The 17695-nt window shown below is 33.5% G+C and overlaps 1 protein-coding gene across 8 annotated transcripts in view; it reads left to right on the top strand.

Annotated features, from left to right (window-relative positions):
* The window catches only part of NLGN1 (neuroligin 1), a 903463-nt gene extending 894684 nt beyond the window's left edge, over window positions 1–8779 (top strand). For 4 of the 8 annotated variants that reach the window (XM_007464701.1, XM_007464697.1, XM_007464702.1 and 1 more), the window contains 3 exons: window positions 922–1107; window positions 4552–5341; window positions 6140–6962. In XM_007464701.1, the coding sequence (XP_007464763.1) occupies window positions 922–1107; window positions 4552–5341; window positions 6140–6962 (1799 nt within the window). Of the gene's footprint in view, window positions 1–921; window positions 1135–4551; window positions 5342–6139 lie in introns of all 8 variants that reach the window. The other 4 variants (XM_007464700.1, XM_007464698.1, XM_007464699.1 and 1 more) reach the window with 4 other exon arrangements.
* The last annotated feature ends 8916 nt before the right edge of the window (window positions 8780–17695 follow it).

Here is a 17695-nt window from a genome sequence, read left to right as displayed (position 1 = left end):
TCCTGCTGAGCTCTGCTATTGTCATAGGGCATGAGTGCTTCCCTTTCTGACCTCCCAATTCTATTTTAATTGAGGTTTCTTTTCATTAATTTTAGACTGTTCTTCTTTTTTCTTCAACTGCCTTTTCCACTCTGTCAGTTTAGATCTTTATAACGTCTCACCACCTCCATTCTTTCTATTATTCAACATGTATTTCTTTTCATTATTAAATTCCCTATAAAATGGAGCTTTGAGTACTGGAGAACTATGAATCTCAACTTTTCAAAAATCTTCAAATATTCTCCACTGTTTTCTAGTTGAGCAGATCTCCTCAGTTTAGCATTTAGGGCGTTCTAAAATGTAATTACATCAGGTACAGTGATTCTTAACCATGGGGCATCGTCAATAAAAATGTGCATACACCTATATATGCAAAGAGTTGCGTATAATTTTATGCACGAGTCTTGGAAAAATACCCCTGCTCTATACCGTCATATCCTGCCACTCTGCCACACATACCTTAAATTCCAACCATATTAGACCACGAGCAACTTGAGGACTGACAGTATTTATGCAAAAACACATTCTCATACACCCCATGATACTATACCAAATATCTCCACCAGGTAACTTGGCCCCTAGAATATCTCCCTTGAGGTCTTTCACAATGTTTTCATTCTCTTTATCTGCCCCCTGTTACCTGTTACCTGGATAACTTGGGAACATTTGGGGAAGATAAATGTCATTTTTCAGATTTTAGTCTCTGCTATTCTTCCTAAAGTAAATTATGCTATTCTGGTGGGAAATAAATTTTTACTAAAGAACTTGGATTGTACTCATCTTGATGAACACAGGCTTCAGTTTTATTTAAATTTGATGTCTATTTGATTCATGTCAACTCAAAAGGGTGTTCTTTGATGTCTTTTTATTTCTGTTTTCCAGGTTTCTTGAGCACAGGGGATCAGGCTGCAAAAGGAAACTATGGACTCCTTGATCTCATACAGGCTTTAAGATGGACTAGTGAGAATATTGGATTCTTTGGTGGTGACCCCTTAAGAATCACTGTTTTTGGATCTGGTGCTGGGGGTTCATGTGTCAATCTGCTGACTTTATCCCATTATTCTGAAGGTAACCGTTGGAGCAATTCAACCAAAGGTATTATGCAGGTTGCAAATTTTGACAAATTTGGTGTCTGCATGCCACGACCATCAGTAGTTTGTGATGCTCTGTATATATTTCTCTGTTTAAACTGTTAGGTTGAACTCAATAACTGTTTAAAACTTTGTTTCTTCAGCTTCTCTATGCATGTTTAAATTTTTGTCAAACTCTTTTGTCTCCTGTGGAGCTTGGTATGGATGCCCTTTCAAACACACTTCAGAATAATTAACATTACACTACTTTCCTCTCCTCCAAAGGGTGATTTTGGGGAAAATCAAAGATGTTCACAGTTCTGTTATCTCTGTTTATTCAGTAATCAAAATCAAAGACAAGGGTTTTTTTAAATTATTTTTTTTAATGCAAGGCTTGTATATAATCTATTTTCTAGATAGTAGATGTTTTAAACCCTTTACTAGTATGAAGATAATACGGAGGCAGTTGTAAGCTAGTTTGTCTGGAAACGTGATTTTTCACTTGCTGTCTGAGTAGAGAATGGAGTTTGATTATTTTGCATGCGTGATCCAAAATTGTCAAAGCAACAAGGTCACTAGTAGAGCTTTTGATTAAAAAGAAAAATATGTTTGAATTTGTGCTTTTTCTATTTTCAACTCCAAAAGTGTTAATTTTTTTCCCCCTGAAGCCTGGCAAAGCAGCATGGAGCACTGAGGCTGCTTAAATCCATGAAATATTGTTCTTGTCCCCATTTTCTGGCCTTGACATCCTTTTTCCAAAATGCCTGCCCAAGGCTTATCATTGCTGGTCTTGATGGAATCCCATTTTACCATGAGTTTAGTCACCCATTCTTAAAGCATTATTAACTTGAAATATCCACAAGAACAGAGGTGTTTTGTTGGAGAAGTCTGTAAAACAAATATTTTCTCTCCATTATACATAAACAATAGGCAGGAAAATAGAGAATATACTTCAACATAGACCATCTTGTATTTTCTGCTTTTCCATCGTCATTTTATATATATTAAGAAAGTATACACTGTCAATTGTAATTCATGAAGCTTCTTAATTTGTAAGACTGAGTTTTATGATATGAGCAACAGACATAGAATACTTGTTTTTGGTATCAAAGACACATTAATGTGGAATTTCAAAATAACAGTCATTAAATGAGTTTGTATATTTGGAGGATCATATATTATTATAGACTTAATTTATAGACATAGTTTATGTAACATCTCATTTGTATTAGTAGCGTTCTGAACCGAGATGACAAAATGACACATGTGTGAGAACTCTTTCAGTTGTATAGAGATTTTGGTCTGTAGTGAAATGACTTATTTTGAAATAACAAACTTCGTTGCTGTTGTTTTTCTTAATTGAACAGATTAGATTGTTCTAGCCTGAGGACTATACTAACGCCAATACTTATCTAGGATAACATTGGACAATCTGTTCAGACTTCTTAGGATCATTTGGTCTCAAATGCTCTTTGCACTGATTCTTTCTAAAACTTTTTCTAAATGTAAAAGTGAACATGGGCACCAAAGCCATTTTCAGCCAGTATAACACTAGCATTGCATAAAGAGATGAATCAATTAGTTCATCAGCTAGCATTGCTATTCATCAACTCATAATGTGGTAAACAGTGGCAAATGGCTATGCAAACAATTGAAAATATAGCATTCCATCACACTCTTCAAGGAAATCCGTCCATGCCTGGCTAGATAAATGGACTTACGTTTGATCTAGTCATAAGTTTATCTCTATTAGCAAAGCTGCTTGAATTGACCAGGAGATGCCCAGAAGAGGTCTTGAAATCATCAGGCTAATTTTATCTCCATTGCAGACATAGACTTTAAGGTCTGCGAACTTCCCAGAGCTGCAACAGTGCTCAGGCCTGTATCTATCAGGAGTCAACCACACATAACAAGCACTCTCGCTGACAATAGAATATGTGGTTTTTCCCAGTATCATCTAGATGGCATATTTCAGACTATATCAAATGTGATGTGTATTGTCCTTAAGACCTTTTTTGGTATATTTAATTAATGTCATTAAGTCCCTAAAATGGGAAAGAATCTTATAGAAGTCTTATTTTAGCTACAAAGTTTTTAAGCAGTAAAATATTTCTCTGAGCACATGTTGACAAACACATAGCCTATATAATTTTTTAAAATTATTTGTATTTATATTGTTTGCTCTGGCAAACTTTGCTCTAGCAAACTGAAAATATGTTCATAAAGATGTCAGAAACCAAAACAAATTTAAATTAGTATTGTTTGACTTTTTGAATATTTTTATAATTATCTAGGAACATATTACAGACATTTTGAATACATATATGTGTTTGGAGAAAAAATGAAAACTTTGCTTCTAATTCAGTCATTACTTTAACACCTTTGTGAAAGAGTTCTTACACATTAACACACATGAATGATTGAGCATGTGTTTGAATAACTGAACTACAAAGCTGTATTTGGAAATTGACAATAAATGTAATTTTTTAAATAAAATAGATAAATTATATTTTTAAAACAAGAATTTTATTAGAGAATACCTTAATAAGTAAAGTTCATTTATAAATTTGAATGGTATGCAGCTCTTATCAAGCTGCATATGGGACCATGATTTATAATTCTTAAATGTAATTAAGTGAAAAGCAGTGGACCATGTACTTTTCATCTTTTATGATAAAATAAAGCAGTGCACATTCAACCGCGGAAAAAGTTAAATCACCCCGCAGCTAAATCCCTCTGCTGATGGCTTTTTCTTTAACCTAGTGAAAATACTTCAAATATTATAACTTCTTCTGAAAGATGAATATTCAGCATACTATGTCTGACATAAAGAAGTGGAAAGAGTATGTCTAAAGTAATATTCTGTTTTGTGTGCCTTTAGGGCCATCCCCAGGGTATTAGCAACTTCCCAGCCCCAGCAGTTATGTGAGGTCTGAACAATTTTTTTTCAGATAAAATCTGATTAAAACAAACACACAGAGCCATTTTGAAGAAGGATGCTTGCAGCCAAATTGGAGGAAATATACTCAAAAGACAATAAAAAGTCTGATGATGAATTAAAGGGGAGAGAGTTATAGCCGCATCTGGTTGGCTATGGTAACGGCGTAGGTGTTTACATGCTGAGCAAATAAATACTTGGGCCTTTTTGCCACAAGTATTTCCACACTCTCCTTCTCTCCTTGCTTACTGCTTTTCTGAGACATTGCACAATTTAGATCTCTTGATCCCAAAGTAGTTGCTACTCAAAGCAGATGACTAATGTCCACCTCTCGAATTCATTATACCCTGGCGATGACTTTATGTACTTTCTCTTAAGCAAAACTGTCTCTATCTCCCTGTTTCTTGAGTCATATCTGGGACATGTCTCAAATATCATATTTTATTGTTTTACCACAGCATTATTCAAAGGTCATCTGAAACTCTTTGTTGTTTTTTCCTATAGGACTTTTTCAACGAGCAATAGCTCAAAGTGGAACTGCCCTTTCCAGCTGGGCTGTTAGTTTCCAACCTGCAAAATATGCTAGAATGTTGGCCACAAAAGTTGGTTGCAATGTTTCAGATACAGTAGAGTTAGTGGAATGCTTACAGAAGAAGCCTTACAAAGAACTTGTTGACCAAGATATTCAACCAGCACGATACCACATAGCCTTTGGACCAGTGATTGATGGTGATGTAATACCAGATGATCCTCAGATACTGATGGAGCAAGGAGAGTTTCTCAACTATGATATAATGTTAGGAGTTAACCAAGGGGAAGGGTTAAAATTTGTTGAAAATATAGTAGATAGCGATGACGGTATCTCCGCTAGTGATTTTGACTTTGCTGTTTCTAATTTTGTTGATAACTTATATGGATACCCTGAAGGCAAAGATGTTTTGAGAGAAACCATTAAATTCATGTATACTGACTGGGCTGACCGTCATAACCCTGAAACCAGAAGGAAGACATTATTAGCTTTGTTTACGGACCATCAGTGGGTGGCACCAGCTGTAGCTACAGCAGATCTTCACTCAAACTTTGGTTCACCCACATATTTCTATGCCTTTTACCATCATTGCCAAACAGATCAGGTTCCAGCTTGGGCTGATGCAGCTCATGGTGATGAGGTTCCCTACGTACTAGGAATCCCCATGATTGGACCTACAGAGTTATTTCCTTGCAATTTCTCCAAAAATGATGTGATGCTGAGTGCAGTCGTAATGACATACTGGACAAATTTTGCTAAAACTGGGTATGTACCTAAGGAATGAAGTTTGCTATAATTTAATTAAAATATCCTCTTAAGCACTTAAAAAATACATATTTTGTGTCCAAATGATTTAATTTAATGGATAATACCAACAATACATTAAGTTCCTTTATTCAAAATTTATATTTGTAGTGTTTCAAAAAAATCACTGCTTTATTCTTCCTTTGTAAAGTTTAAGACAGTCATACCTTTATTGCATTACTCAAGAATTAAATTTATCTTGTTTTTTTAATTACACAGGACTTCTCATTATTGTTATTCAATAGTGACAAATATTTTATAAAGACTTTTCAATTTACAGTACTGTATGCCTTTTGATCCTCCCAACTACCTTGTGAGGTGAGAAGCTCAGATACTATAATCCCATTTTACAGAAAAGGGACGTTAGGCTACGCGAGCTTTACCTGGATATTCATATGTTTAGTGTACAGCAGCATCAGGACTCAAATCCTCACCTGCCAATTCCAAATGCCAAGTTTTTTCCAATGCTGTCTCTGCTAGCTTGCCTATGAGACAACTCATATGTACATGAATTTTTAAATCTTTGGGTATATAGCAGCCCGTGGGTAGAGAGAACAAGAATGTGAGATGTACTTATACTACATTATCATCCAACAACCTGCCTGAGCTGGGATTGATATTTCTAAATTGACCCAAGTTATGTTAAAACACAGTCTAAAGCCTGGCTGAGTTCACCCTCTTCAATTAGATGTTAAACCAGTATGATTTTGATTTTTAAAAGAATAAAACAATTTATTTCTCATAATTTCTCTCTTCTAGTGACCCAAATCAACCAGTCCCTCAAGACACAAAATTCATCCATACCAAACCCAACCGCTTTGAAGAAGTAGCATGGACCAGATATTCCCAGAAAGACCAACTTTATCTCCATATTGGATTAAAACCAAGAGTAAAAGAACATTACAGAGCCAATAAAGTAAACCTCTGGTTGGAGCTGGTACCTCATCTGCATAATCTCAATGACATTTCTCAGTATACCTCGACAACAACTAAAGTGCCATCAACTGACATCACTTTCAGACCTACGAGAAAAAATTCTGTATCTGTCACATCAGCCTTTCCCACTGCCAAGCAGGATGATCCCAAACAACAACCGAGTCCATTTTCAGTGGATCAAAGGGACTACTCAACAGAGCTGAGCGTCACTATTGCAGTTGGAGCATCACTGCTGTTTCTGAACATCTTGGCCTTTGCAGCCCTGTACTACAAAAAGGATAAGAGGAGACATGATGTTCACAGGAGATGCAGCCCTCAGCGCACGACTACGAACGATCTGACCCACGCACAAGAAGAGGAGATCATGTCCCTCCAAATGAAGCACACCGATTTGGATCATGAATGTGAGTCCATCCATCCACATGAGGTGGTTCTTCGGACCGCCTGCCCCCCAGATTACACACTAGCTATGAGGAGGTCACCTGATGATGTTCCCTTAATGACACCCAACACCATTACAATGATTCCCAACACTATACCAGGGATTCAACCCTTACACACATTCAATACATTTACCGGAGGACAGAACAATACTCTGCCCCATCCTCATCCCCACCCCCACTCACATTCAACAACCAGGGTATAGCCAGATAAGAAAAGTAAACTCTATTTTTTTGATGGATTGCAGTAAAAAGATTACTGAAGATTCCTTGGCTTTCAACCTACAAGACGCTTACTATTTAAATAAGGAGGAATACTATGAATATACATATCAAGAACTTTGGGGGCTTTGAAAAAAACATGAATTGTACATATATACACAAATCAACTTTAAAAATGAATTTCAATTGCTTGAAGCAATTGTTCTGAATGATACTTTTTCATTCACATTCAAGAATTAATTTTTTGAAGATTTATGTTACATGATGGAATTAGGCATGTGGAACACCAAACAGGAAAGAACTATGTCTGAAATATAAAATATAAAAAATTAAAAAAACAACCATGAATATGCACAAGGGACACACCAATGGAATGTCAGAGAATTTTCACCAGTTTTTATTTGGAGCTGTTTTATTGTGTAGACCATATTTACATATTTGGATAAGTACACAAAGCACCAATGCTGTTAATGGCCTTAGCGGAGGCTCATGCTGAAATTTGCCAGTAAAACAACGAAGTTTAAAGACTGGCAGGTACAACATTATCACATAAGTGCTGTCAGTATAAAGTTGTGGGGATAAAGGAAACTGGATATTTTTAGCACGATGTGCATGATAATTTATATGCTTGGTGGCTGTGCTGCTGATTAAGCTGTAATTAAAATTCTTCTCATCCCATTGGAGTTTTTAATAGAAGCTTCCTCCATCAATTGGCAGAACCTAAAGAAGATTTTAAGGGGCAAAAGTAATTACAATAAAATAATTCACAGTAGTTTTGATAATAGATGGAATTAGTTATGAAAGGTATTTGAAGAAACTATAGGTATAGTGGTGAATACTCGCTGATATGAATCCCAGAAAAAAAATTCCTATATTCTTAATATTCTTTTCATTCCCATCTAAGTACTTCATGGAAATATAACCCTAATTGGACATGTGTTACAGGATCTATACTTTGCTGTGGTTTTTGTTACTCTGTATTTTGTTCCTTTTGGTAAGGTGAAGTGTGTCCAAAGAGTTACTTACTAGTCTTTTATGATATAAGAATGCCCCAAATTACCACTCTGATTACAGTTCTCAGTTCATTGATTTACTCATGTTGCATGACAAAATGTTTACTAATAATAACTCAATATAAAGTTATGTCCCTTCTCACGTCACTTATCTTTCTCACTGAGGTTCATTCACTGGAATTTATTCACGCAATCTCAGTAGAGTGCAACGTAGATGCAAAACCTAAAAGGAGAGTCAACACCTGGAGGATTTTAGTCTTACACATGCGTGTGATTTTAAATGAATATTCTAAGACCACAGGAAACTCTTCATCCCCCTGTTGTTTACCAGTAACAGTATATCACAGACCTTTCCAAATGTTTGTATATGTAATCAGATGTACATTTGTATTAAAAAAATTGAGATGGACTTAAAGAGCACATCCTGATAAATACTTTCTCTCTTACCTGTACTATATTTCTATTAGACTAAAGTTATGTGATTTTTTTTTACATTTTTTCAGATGACTAGCAATTTTGATAGTTTGTAAGATAATACAAAGAACTTTCTCTGACAAACTAACTGCAGTAACAGAAACCTTTCTTTTCAGTTACTCTTTTTCAAGAATGAAAGCTTATTATACAAAAAAAAATTGTATACTACTTGATGGAAACAACTTTGTACATCTTGGCCATGTCACTGGTCATTGCGTGAAATAAAGATAATAATGACTATTAGTCCAATGCTAAGAGACATGATCTTTGCTCATTAAAGAGCTAAAATGTTTATTGCTGTTTTGTCTTTTTTTAAAAAACAAGAACAACAACAGAAAAAGAAACATGACTGTCTCAGAGAGTCATTTTTCTAGACAAGTCAGGTTTTTGAAGACATATAGGTAACTTCTACAGAAAACACACCGTGTATTTAAAGGCAAGTCTCATCTAAGATGAAACCGATGAAACTTTAATATTTTGAATTTTTAAGCCCAGGAACTCATGAAAAAAATACTAGCTTTGTATTTTTAAATACCTCTTATGTGAAAGTGGTGTGGAAATAAAATGTGCCAATTGTTTTCAGTTAGAAACACAGGTTCCAATTCTGATCATCAAGGAACAGGTCTACTGGAAATAAATGTGCAATATTCATGAAATAGAATAGCTAGGTTCAAATATAAGGGTGATTAAATTATCATAAAGCAGTGGTTAGAAAGTTATCCTTCTAAGAAAATTTTAAAGTGCTGAGCAAGACATTAAGCTAACACTAAAGATAAAAATCTTCTCTTTCAAGGAATTTGTTTACTTATAATTCCCCCTCCCAATTATTAACTATCAGTAAAATGTAGATATTGCTCCGTAACTTCAAATAAAAATCTGTTAGAAACAAAAAGTCTTCAAAATCCAGAGCAGTCTATGTGCAGTTTTTGCCTGATTGGTTATGCTTTTAGACTGTGAACTGCCAATGTAAACAAATAAAAAGAATTGTTTTAACATCTGAAATATTGTTTAATCAGAAAACTGTCTTTTACTGTATTGATTAAACAAAAGATAAAAACAGAAATAGAAATGACAAAATAAGATATAAATGAAATCTTTCACATGCATTACTTCACTTAGCAAAACCATTCTATTATATTTAATGATGGCCATATTTATATCTATCTACCTATCTGTTGCTCTAAACTTATCTATCACTTGATCTACATAGCTATACCATAACAGACATCTATTTTATACTAATTTAGGGAAATGATTTAGGAAAACAAAGCATAGCCCTATTCTTTTTTTAAAAATTAATGTAGCATCAACTTTGTGGAAGATAAAGCAGCTCTAAGTTTTATTACTGTTTCAGGTCGTGATGAAGTCATTGTGAATGAGTGTTAGTTGCTAGTTTTATAATTACAACAGCTAGTTTTCTGAATGTAAAATGATGTCCCACAATAAATAGAACATTAAGAACTGTTTTTAAAGCTGAAACATGAATTTTAAATGCAAGAAATATTTTGAATATTGTTATGAAATTTTACCCAATATGTTTAAAGTATATTTATTTAGATGATAATTTTCTTTAGAAAAAAAGTTGCAAAATTAAAAGAATATTCCTGTCATCACTTATTACTTCAGATTTTCCTGCCTCTGATGAAACTGCAAATAGTCAAGGCTGCTTACAATTTATACAAACATCATTAAGCCAAAATTGACTTTATTTCATTGTCTTGCTAGTATACAAAATTCTTGCCAAATGTTTTCCAACAGATTAATGTTGTTTTAGAGGATGGCATTAGCAATATAAGAGTGACAGATCTCATAGTTTTAAATTTTTATTGAATATGTTGACTGTGAACAAAATCTAGTTGACTGCTACAGATATATCATGAGTTTCATTATTAACTTTAGGAAATTGGAAAGTCATTTTCTAAAGCATTAAAAATACCCAATTTGAATCTGGAGAGATCATGCTAATAGCTCAAAGTAGAAAATCTGAGTAAAGTATAGATTATTTCATTCTTCATTTCAAATTTAAAAGTTGACCATAATTCTTTAATTCAATTTTTTAATCTGTTTAACATAAAAACAGCAACAAATTTTTTTAAAACAATCAATCAACCATACGTAATACTAAAGAAGAAAACAAGGATGGCACTAATCTTCTTACAGAAAAGAAATACCAGAACTCAGTTGTTTTATCTATAACATATTATTCTCAGTTATTTCACCTGTTGGCACACTTATACTGACACGTTAATGTAATGAAAGGATTCAGAAAATGTGGTGTTGTGTTCCAGCTTTAAAGACACTACTACATAGAAATTACTGGGATTCTTTTCTTTGGCGAGTTTCACAGAAATATTTTCATAGGGCAAAATGATGAATGGAATTCTTAGGAAGCTGTCGAATATGGTGGCAGTCTTTTGATATTTGTTTTCTTCTGTTATTGGTTCAAAGTACTGGCCTTTCCCTTCATTTCTAGTAATTAGTTGTTATAGACTATCACTTCTTAATATGAGTGAAAATTAGATAATTTGGTTATACATGTGAAACATGCTCCCAAATAAATTCAATTAATGGGCACTTCCCTGATGAGATTTTGTTATCATTCATTTAATTATCTTGTCAAGCCTTTTGTTACAACAGTTGTTTTCGCTTTTGAGTCAACAAACTAAGGAAATTTTTCCAACAGCCTTATACCTCTCCTGCACTTGATATAACAGCATACACTTCAAATTTCCATCAGAAGTCTCTAAAGAAATTTCCTACTGATGTGAAACATTTGGTAACAAACTTATTTTTCATAAGCATTCTGATTTGATTTTATTCTGGCACTTTGCTGTATTTGTATGCAGGCCAGAAACCAGTTCCATTTGAAAAGGGTTGTAGCATCTACAGACTGGAATAACCATGTGCAGGGCATAAGTGCCTTTCTTTCTAGGATTTTATTTATGAACAATTATTGTCTTTTTTTAATTTGCAGATCCTAATAATTCAATTTAAAAGTTATAATAGGGTGACCATGTTATAAGTTAACAATAAGAAAATTTTATTTAGAAAGGTCTTTTCTTGCATTTAGTTTGATTTTTGTATGTTATCAGATGGGTCCAAATGACTTCTGGAAGAGAGCAAGGTGAATTTTTGAAAAGCAACAATTATTTAGGAATTTGATTTAATTGTACATGTGGAAACTTAAACTTTTTTTGCCAAATAAGTAATTTTAATGTAAAAGAAGTCTGAAGTTGTTAGGGACAATCAAATCAGACAGGTATATAATTTTATCTAGTCAACCATCATATATACCATGTGGTATATATAGCCTATGAACTATATAGTTTGTAGGATATTTATCATGGCCCTTTCAGACTCATATATTTCCAAATGACATTGTATACCTCCCTACATATATGTATTAGTGTGATAGAATTTAGTTCTCTATGAAAAGTCAAGCCAAAGTGCTAGCAGTTTTGTGTTGAAATGAATGATGAAAATTAGAGCTTTAAAGAAATTTGTAGCAGTAACAAAAAATCAGCAGATGAAATTAAAGCAGAGGAACTATTTTTGAATGCCGTTTCCAGAATTGATATCTATATTAGATGGTGTGTTTAAAAGGATTTTAGTGTTTTTGATTCATCCTTCTCTGCATTCGTATCATTTAGCAAATTAATGGGACATATGTCATGTTTTTTGTAACAAAAGGCCATTGGGTTGTCATGATTCAGTTTGTGTTTGGACATCCATGGATTTCATTAAAAACAGGTTTATTATCACGAATAAATATTGCCATGTTTTTCAAGTTGTGTTGACCATTTTTAAACTCAGAAATAATTTCATCTCTGTTTGACACACACAAAAACATTTCCAAGATAAATGTTCCCTTGCAACTCCTTTCTCTTGCCCACACATGTGCTGACAGTTCTGATTTGATGGAAACGATATTTTATGGTCTGTTCACCTCTTGGTGAAGGCAGGGAAAGAATTTGGAGAGTAAAGTTTGGGAACTTGGAAACAGTTGTTACACAGCTTGTCAGAAAAGAGAGAGGAAAGCGGGAGGAGGAAGAGAAAATGAAAAAGGGAAGGAGTGAGGAAAGAGGGAGAAAGAAAGGAAGAAAAACTTCTCAATTTTTAATTAATGACTTCTTGCCTCCAAATAGTTTTTGGTTTTTTTTAAGCAGAGGTATACGACAGTTACTTAAAAAGAGCACAAAGGGATTTAAATAAATCCCTTTAAACCATAATCTATTGTCCTTAGAGAACAAGATTCATAATGTTTAGGAAGAGGCACAAAATTTAATCGTTGATACAAGTCTTTGTCAAATTGTGTCACTAGAAACAAACAAAAATAAAATCTAGAGATACATATTTCTCGTCTTGTACAATCTAATCAATAATGATCTTTGTAGGGAAGACTAAGTGAAGTGTGGACATCTCTCATTTGACTATCATCCAAGATAAGAGTACAGTAAACAATTAGGACATCATAGAATTTCCCCATGCATGGTCTAAAGACCAATATTTTCAAACTGCTAAATAGAATTGTCATGGCCTTGCTGGTCTCTGTGACCACATATAGCCATCAGTACCAAATAAACAAACAGTTCAAAAACACATTCTAAGAGTTTCACTTTCCACAAAAGGATTTTGATGTTTAGTAGGATTTCATGTTGTTTTATATGATTACATTTTTTCATTACAGTTTTACATTTCCTTACAGGTTACAGAATGTTATTTTTGAGTTCAAAAGAAATGTCCCAAATATATTCTATAAATGTCCATATGAAAGCAATATTTTCTAGTGGAGTGCCATAATTTGAAGTACTTTCTCTACTGCCCCCAACCTGGAGAGTTGCCTTGAATCTCCCCTTAAACATTTCTATTTCTCTCCTGAAAACACTCAGCTTCACTCTCAGAGCTGACTTCCTCTGCACTGCCAGAGATCTCCCCACCAGTTCCTGCAGCTTCCATTCCCATGCCTTCTCCCATTATTATGTATGCCTCCTTCTTCAAGGATGTAGAATTTGTGGGGAAAGTCTTAAGGTGAATTAAATAAATGGTGCTTCGGGCAGGTTGGAAGCTAGTGATCACCAATCAAGCAATGAGAGGAATTAGCCATCCATTCACTCAACAAGTGGTGCCCAACGTGTGCCAGACAATGTACTGTTAGACACATGAACCAACTCTGATTTACCCAATAACAATTATTGTCACACTAGGAATAGTTTTAAACACTTAAACTACTCAGATCACCTTTTGTGCTACCAACTATATCACATCATTATGCAACATCTTGTTTTATCTATTTGATAGGTCTAAAATTAGTAAAGATAAAACAACATTTGTTCAGTTCCCACAATATTATATGAATTCTATTGAGCAAGTCCATCAACAGAGGCAGGTATATAATAATCCTTCCTAATAATAAATATGGCCATATCTGAAGTCACCCTATATTAGGCCAAAATAGATCATGGAATACGAAATACTCAGCTTAAAGCTCACCTGATCCAACCACATAACTAATTCCTTAATCCTCTACTACAATCCAAACATGTGGTTGTGAACCCTATCATTGCACAATACCATGAATCAGGAATTCTAAAGTAGCTGGCTACGTTTGGGACCATTTGGACTTTCTTCCTTATACTGATCTATTGTTCTTTTTTTTTTCCCTAAAAGTCATAAAGTCTCCATCATCTGACTTCCTTTTAAATATTTTAAGACAGCTATTATATCTTCCATGAGTCATTCTCTTCTCAAAGGAAGAATTTCTATTTTCAATACACCATTCTGAACACTTTTTTGGATATCCTACCAAACTAAATTTCTCAGGAAGTATGATGTCAAGAGTTGAACATAACAAATGTTTCAAGTATAGGTTGATCTTTACTTCATAGAACACCACTATAAGTGTCCTCATTGTAGAAAATATTTTTTAAAATAAAATCTATGATAGTATCATCTTCTTTAGTGGCCATAGCACACTAGTAATTCAGGCTGAGACATACTCCCAACTAAGACTCTTTAAAATCTTACACATACAGCCATTAGGGAAATTCTACCTTCACCCTGTCCTTGATAATTTGAGTTTTACCTCATCTTTAGGATACTGAACACTATTAAATGACACTTCATTAGATTCAGCACATTGTTCTAGCCTATGAAGTTCTTTCCATTCAAGAGGAGTGAAATCCATTAAAATGATGAACATCTTCTATCTTTACCCAGATCATTAACAAAAAATACTGTCCAGAGTTAAGTTGAGGACAAAGCTCTGGAGTAATAGGAATAGAAGTAGTATGTATAGTACTGAGAACAGCAATAGATATATTTGCTGAGCACTTGCTATATTCTAGATTCTGTATTTACACCCCACAACAAACCACCACACACCACCCTCACAGTACCTATCAATCATTTTCTATGCAGTTATTCATTAATTCATTCTTTAAAAGATACTTATTAAGGATCATTTACATACAGGTCACTGAGCTATTTGTGATAGAAAAGTGAATAAACTATAGCCTTTTTCACCCATTACTAGCAACCAAATGATTAATTCTTCATCTTGTTTACACACAGAGCCTGAGACATTATCAGATAAATTTGAAGAACTGATTTTCTGCCATTTAAAATATTTGAATGACATTCATAGTCATCTTTAGTAAGAAAATTGGGGTAATTACCCTAGAACTTCTATTTAAAGATTTCTGAGTGGCTAGAGCTTTGTGGTAAATGGTAGAAGATATCACAAAAAAAGAATGTGGTTTTGCCACTTCAATATTTTCCCCAATTCTTACACTAATCATCTGTCATAATTAAGATGCTGGCTTAGGCCAGACAACTGTACTCTTCAAATGGGATCATTTAATAGAAAAACTACCTCATGAACAAAGTAGAAAAATTGAAATAGTATAACATATTTTACAGTGAAAAGTAAATATCTGTCTCACTTCAGATCTCAATTCCTTCCCCAGAAACATTGACAGTTACTAGTTTATATATATATATATATGAATATTCCATTCATATATGAACAGGTGCAAATGTGCATTGCCTATGTCTGGACGTGGAGGAGAATATGTATATATTCTTTTTTAACTTATCTGGAAATGCTCCATGGGAACACAGTAGGTCTGCTTTATGAGATAACTGAAATAAATAAAAATAAGTTTCAAATTTATCCATGAATCCAAACTACTCTAATCAAAATTGCAGCAGAGTATGTTTGTTTCTTTCCAGACCTTAGATGGGTAAATGTCAAGAATGACCAAGATCATTTCGAAGCAAAAGAATAAGGAGCAACAACTTCACCTACCATATTGCAAGAGTTACTAATAAGCTGTGGTAATTAAAACAGTGTAGTATCAATTAGGAGAGACTGATGGAGAATAACAGTGAACTCATAAATAGATCAATGAAAAAGGGAGGAATTTGGTGTATGCCAGAGTAACATTACAAATCAAGGGGAAAGGAAAAATTCTTCAGCTAAAAGTAGCTACCTACATGATGAAATTATCTCTATGTCTTACTACACACAAAAATTAATCCCACATAAATTAAAGATATAAATATGAAAAGCAAACTTTAAATGTTTTAGAAGAACATATAAGAAAATATTGTCACATCTTGAAGTAGGGAAGAATTTATTAAACAAGAAATAAAATAGTATAAACTATGAAGGAAAGGATACGAATTGAAATTAAAATCTCAATACCTCAGATAAGATTTTTTTAATGATGACAAGCACACACTGAAAGTAAATATATACAACATATGTAAGCAATGAAAGATAATGAGTTGAATAGAAATCTCCTGTAAATAATAGGAAAATAACCCACAAGAAAAATGGGGCTGATGAAATACTGTGGATTGAAAACATGTCTTTGTTTCTTCCCTCTCCCTAATCCTCACAAAAATATGAGAGATGAAAAATACATAAATCCATCAGAACAAGAAGAATAGAAGAAGAGATTACAGACTGGGATTTCTATAAAGCTTTTGGATGACAAAAATTAGATAAATGATATTAAGGAAATAATACAAACTATAAATAATAACATAAATCAGAATTAGAGAGGTTAAAAAGTGCTTTAATAGAACTCAAGAAATAATTGTAAATAAAAGAAACAATGATTTCAAACGTGAAGATTAAATTGAAAGAAACACAAGAGCAAAGAATGCTTTAAGAAACTTAAAAAATGCCTCAAGACAAATAGAGATAAAAAGGAGAAAAGGTCCAAAAAGAAAAAAGAAAAGAAAGAAGAAGAAAAAGGATTCAAGTATAAATGACAAATAAGGAGGTAGACAAACAAGACTCAACATATGTGTATATGGAATCTTCCAAAAAGAAAACCAAAACAGAACAAAATAAATACAATAAAAGTATAATTACAGAAAATTTTCTCAATGTAATAGAAAAAGATTTGAAATTACATTTTGAAAGGATGTGCTGAGTATCTGAGAAAACTGATAAAAAATGACTAACATTAAGACATATTCTATTAAGATTATTGAATATTAAAGAAAAAAATTCTTTGGGCATTCACAACCAGGTAAAAAGATCAAGTCTCTTATGATGGATAGTCTCATAATATAATTAGGTTATCATCAGAGTTTTCAAAAGCAATGCTTTATGCCAGAAGAAAATCGAGTAGCATATGCAAGATGCTCAAGGAAAGAGAATGCGAGCCAATGATTTTTATATTGAACCATAAACTAACTTTACTTAAGATACAAGTAGGAAGGCCATAGACAAATCATTAATGACATTCAAGAGCTTAGGGAATGTTGTTTCCATGAACACTTCTTGAGAAATTTAGCAGAAAGTGACCTCAGACAAACAGAAGGATGACACTGATGTAAGGACTTATGATGAACACTAAATATATATTCACTCAAAGAACTATGACTAACTGAGGGCCATAAGGTAGAGAGTACATTAGACAATGGCTATATACTTTGACAATGTAGACATAATACATTTATAAAAAATGTGAGGAGAATAGGAAAATCATATGCAAAAATGTTCATTACTTTCAGTAATCATATTGGTGTTGGTAATAGTGCTACTGCTACACTGAAACTGTTACCTGTTATGAGGGATACAGCAAGTGAGGAATATTGTGATATGCTAATCTATCATCTCCACTGTTTTGAGAACCAGCAATCGTTTTTTATGGAATTTTTGAATTTTATTTTATTTTTTTATACAGCAGGTTCTTATTAGTTATCCATTTTAT

This window comes from Lipotes vexillifer, unplaced genomic scaffold, assembly GCF_000442215.2.
Source record: "Lipotes vexillifer unplaced genomic scaffold, Lipotes_vexillifer_v1.1 scaffold37, whole genome shotgun sequence".
NCBI lineage: Eukaryota > Metazoa > Chordata > Mammalia > Artiodactyla > Lipotidae > Lipotes > Lipotes vexillifer.
This window is presented reverse-complemented; position numbering and strand designations above follow the sequence as displayed.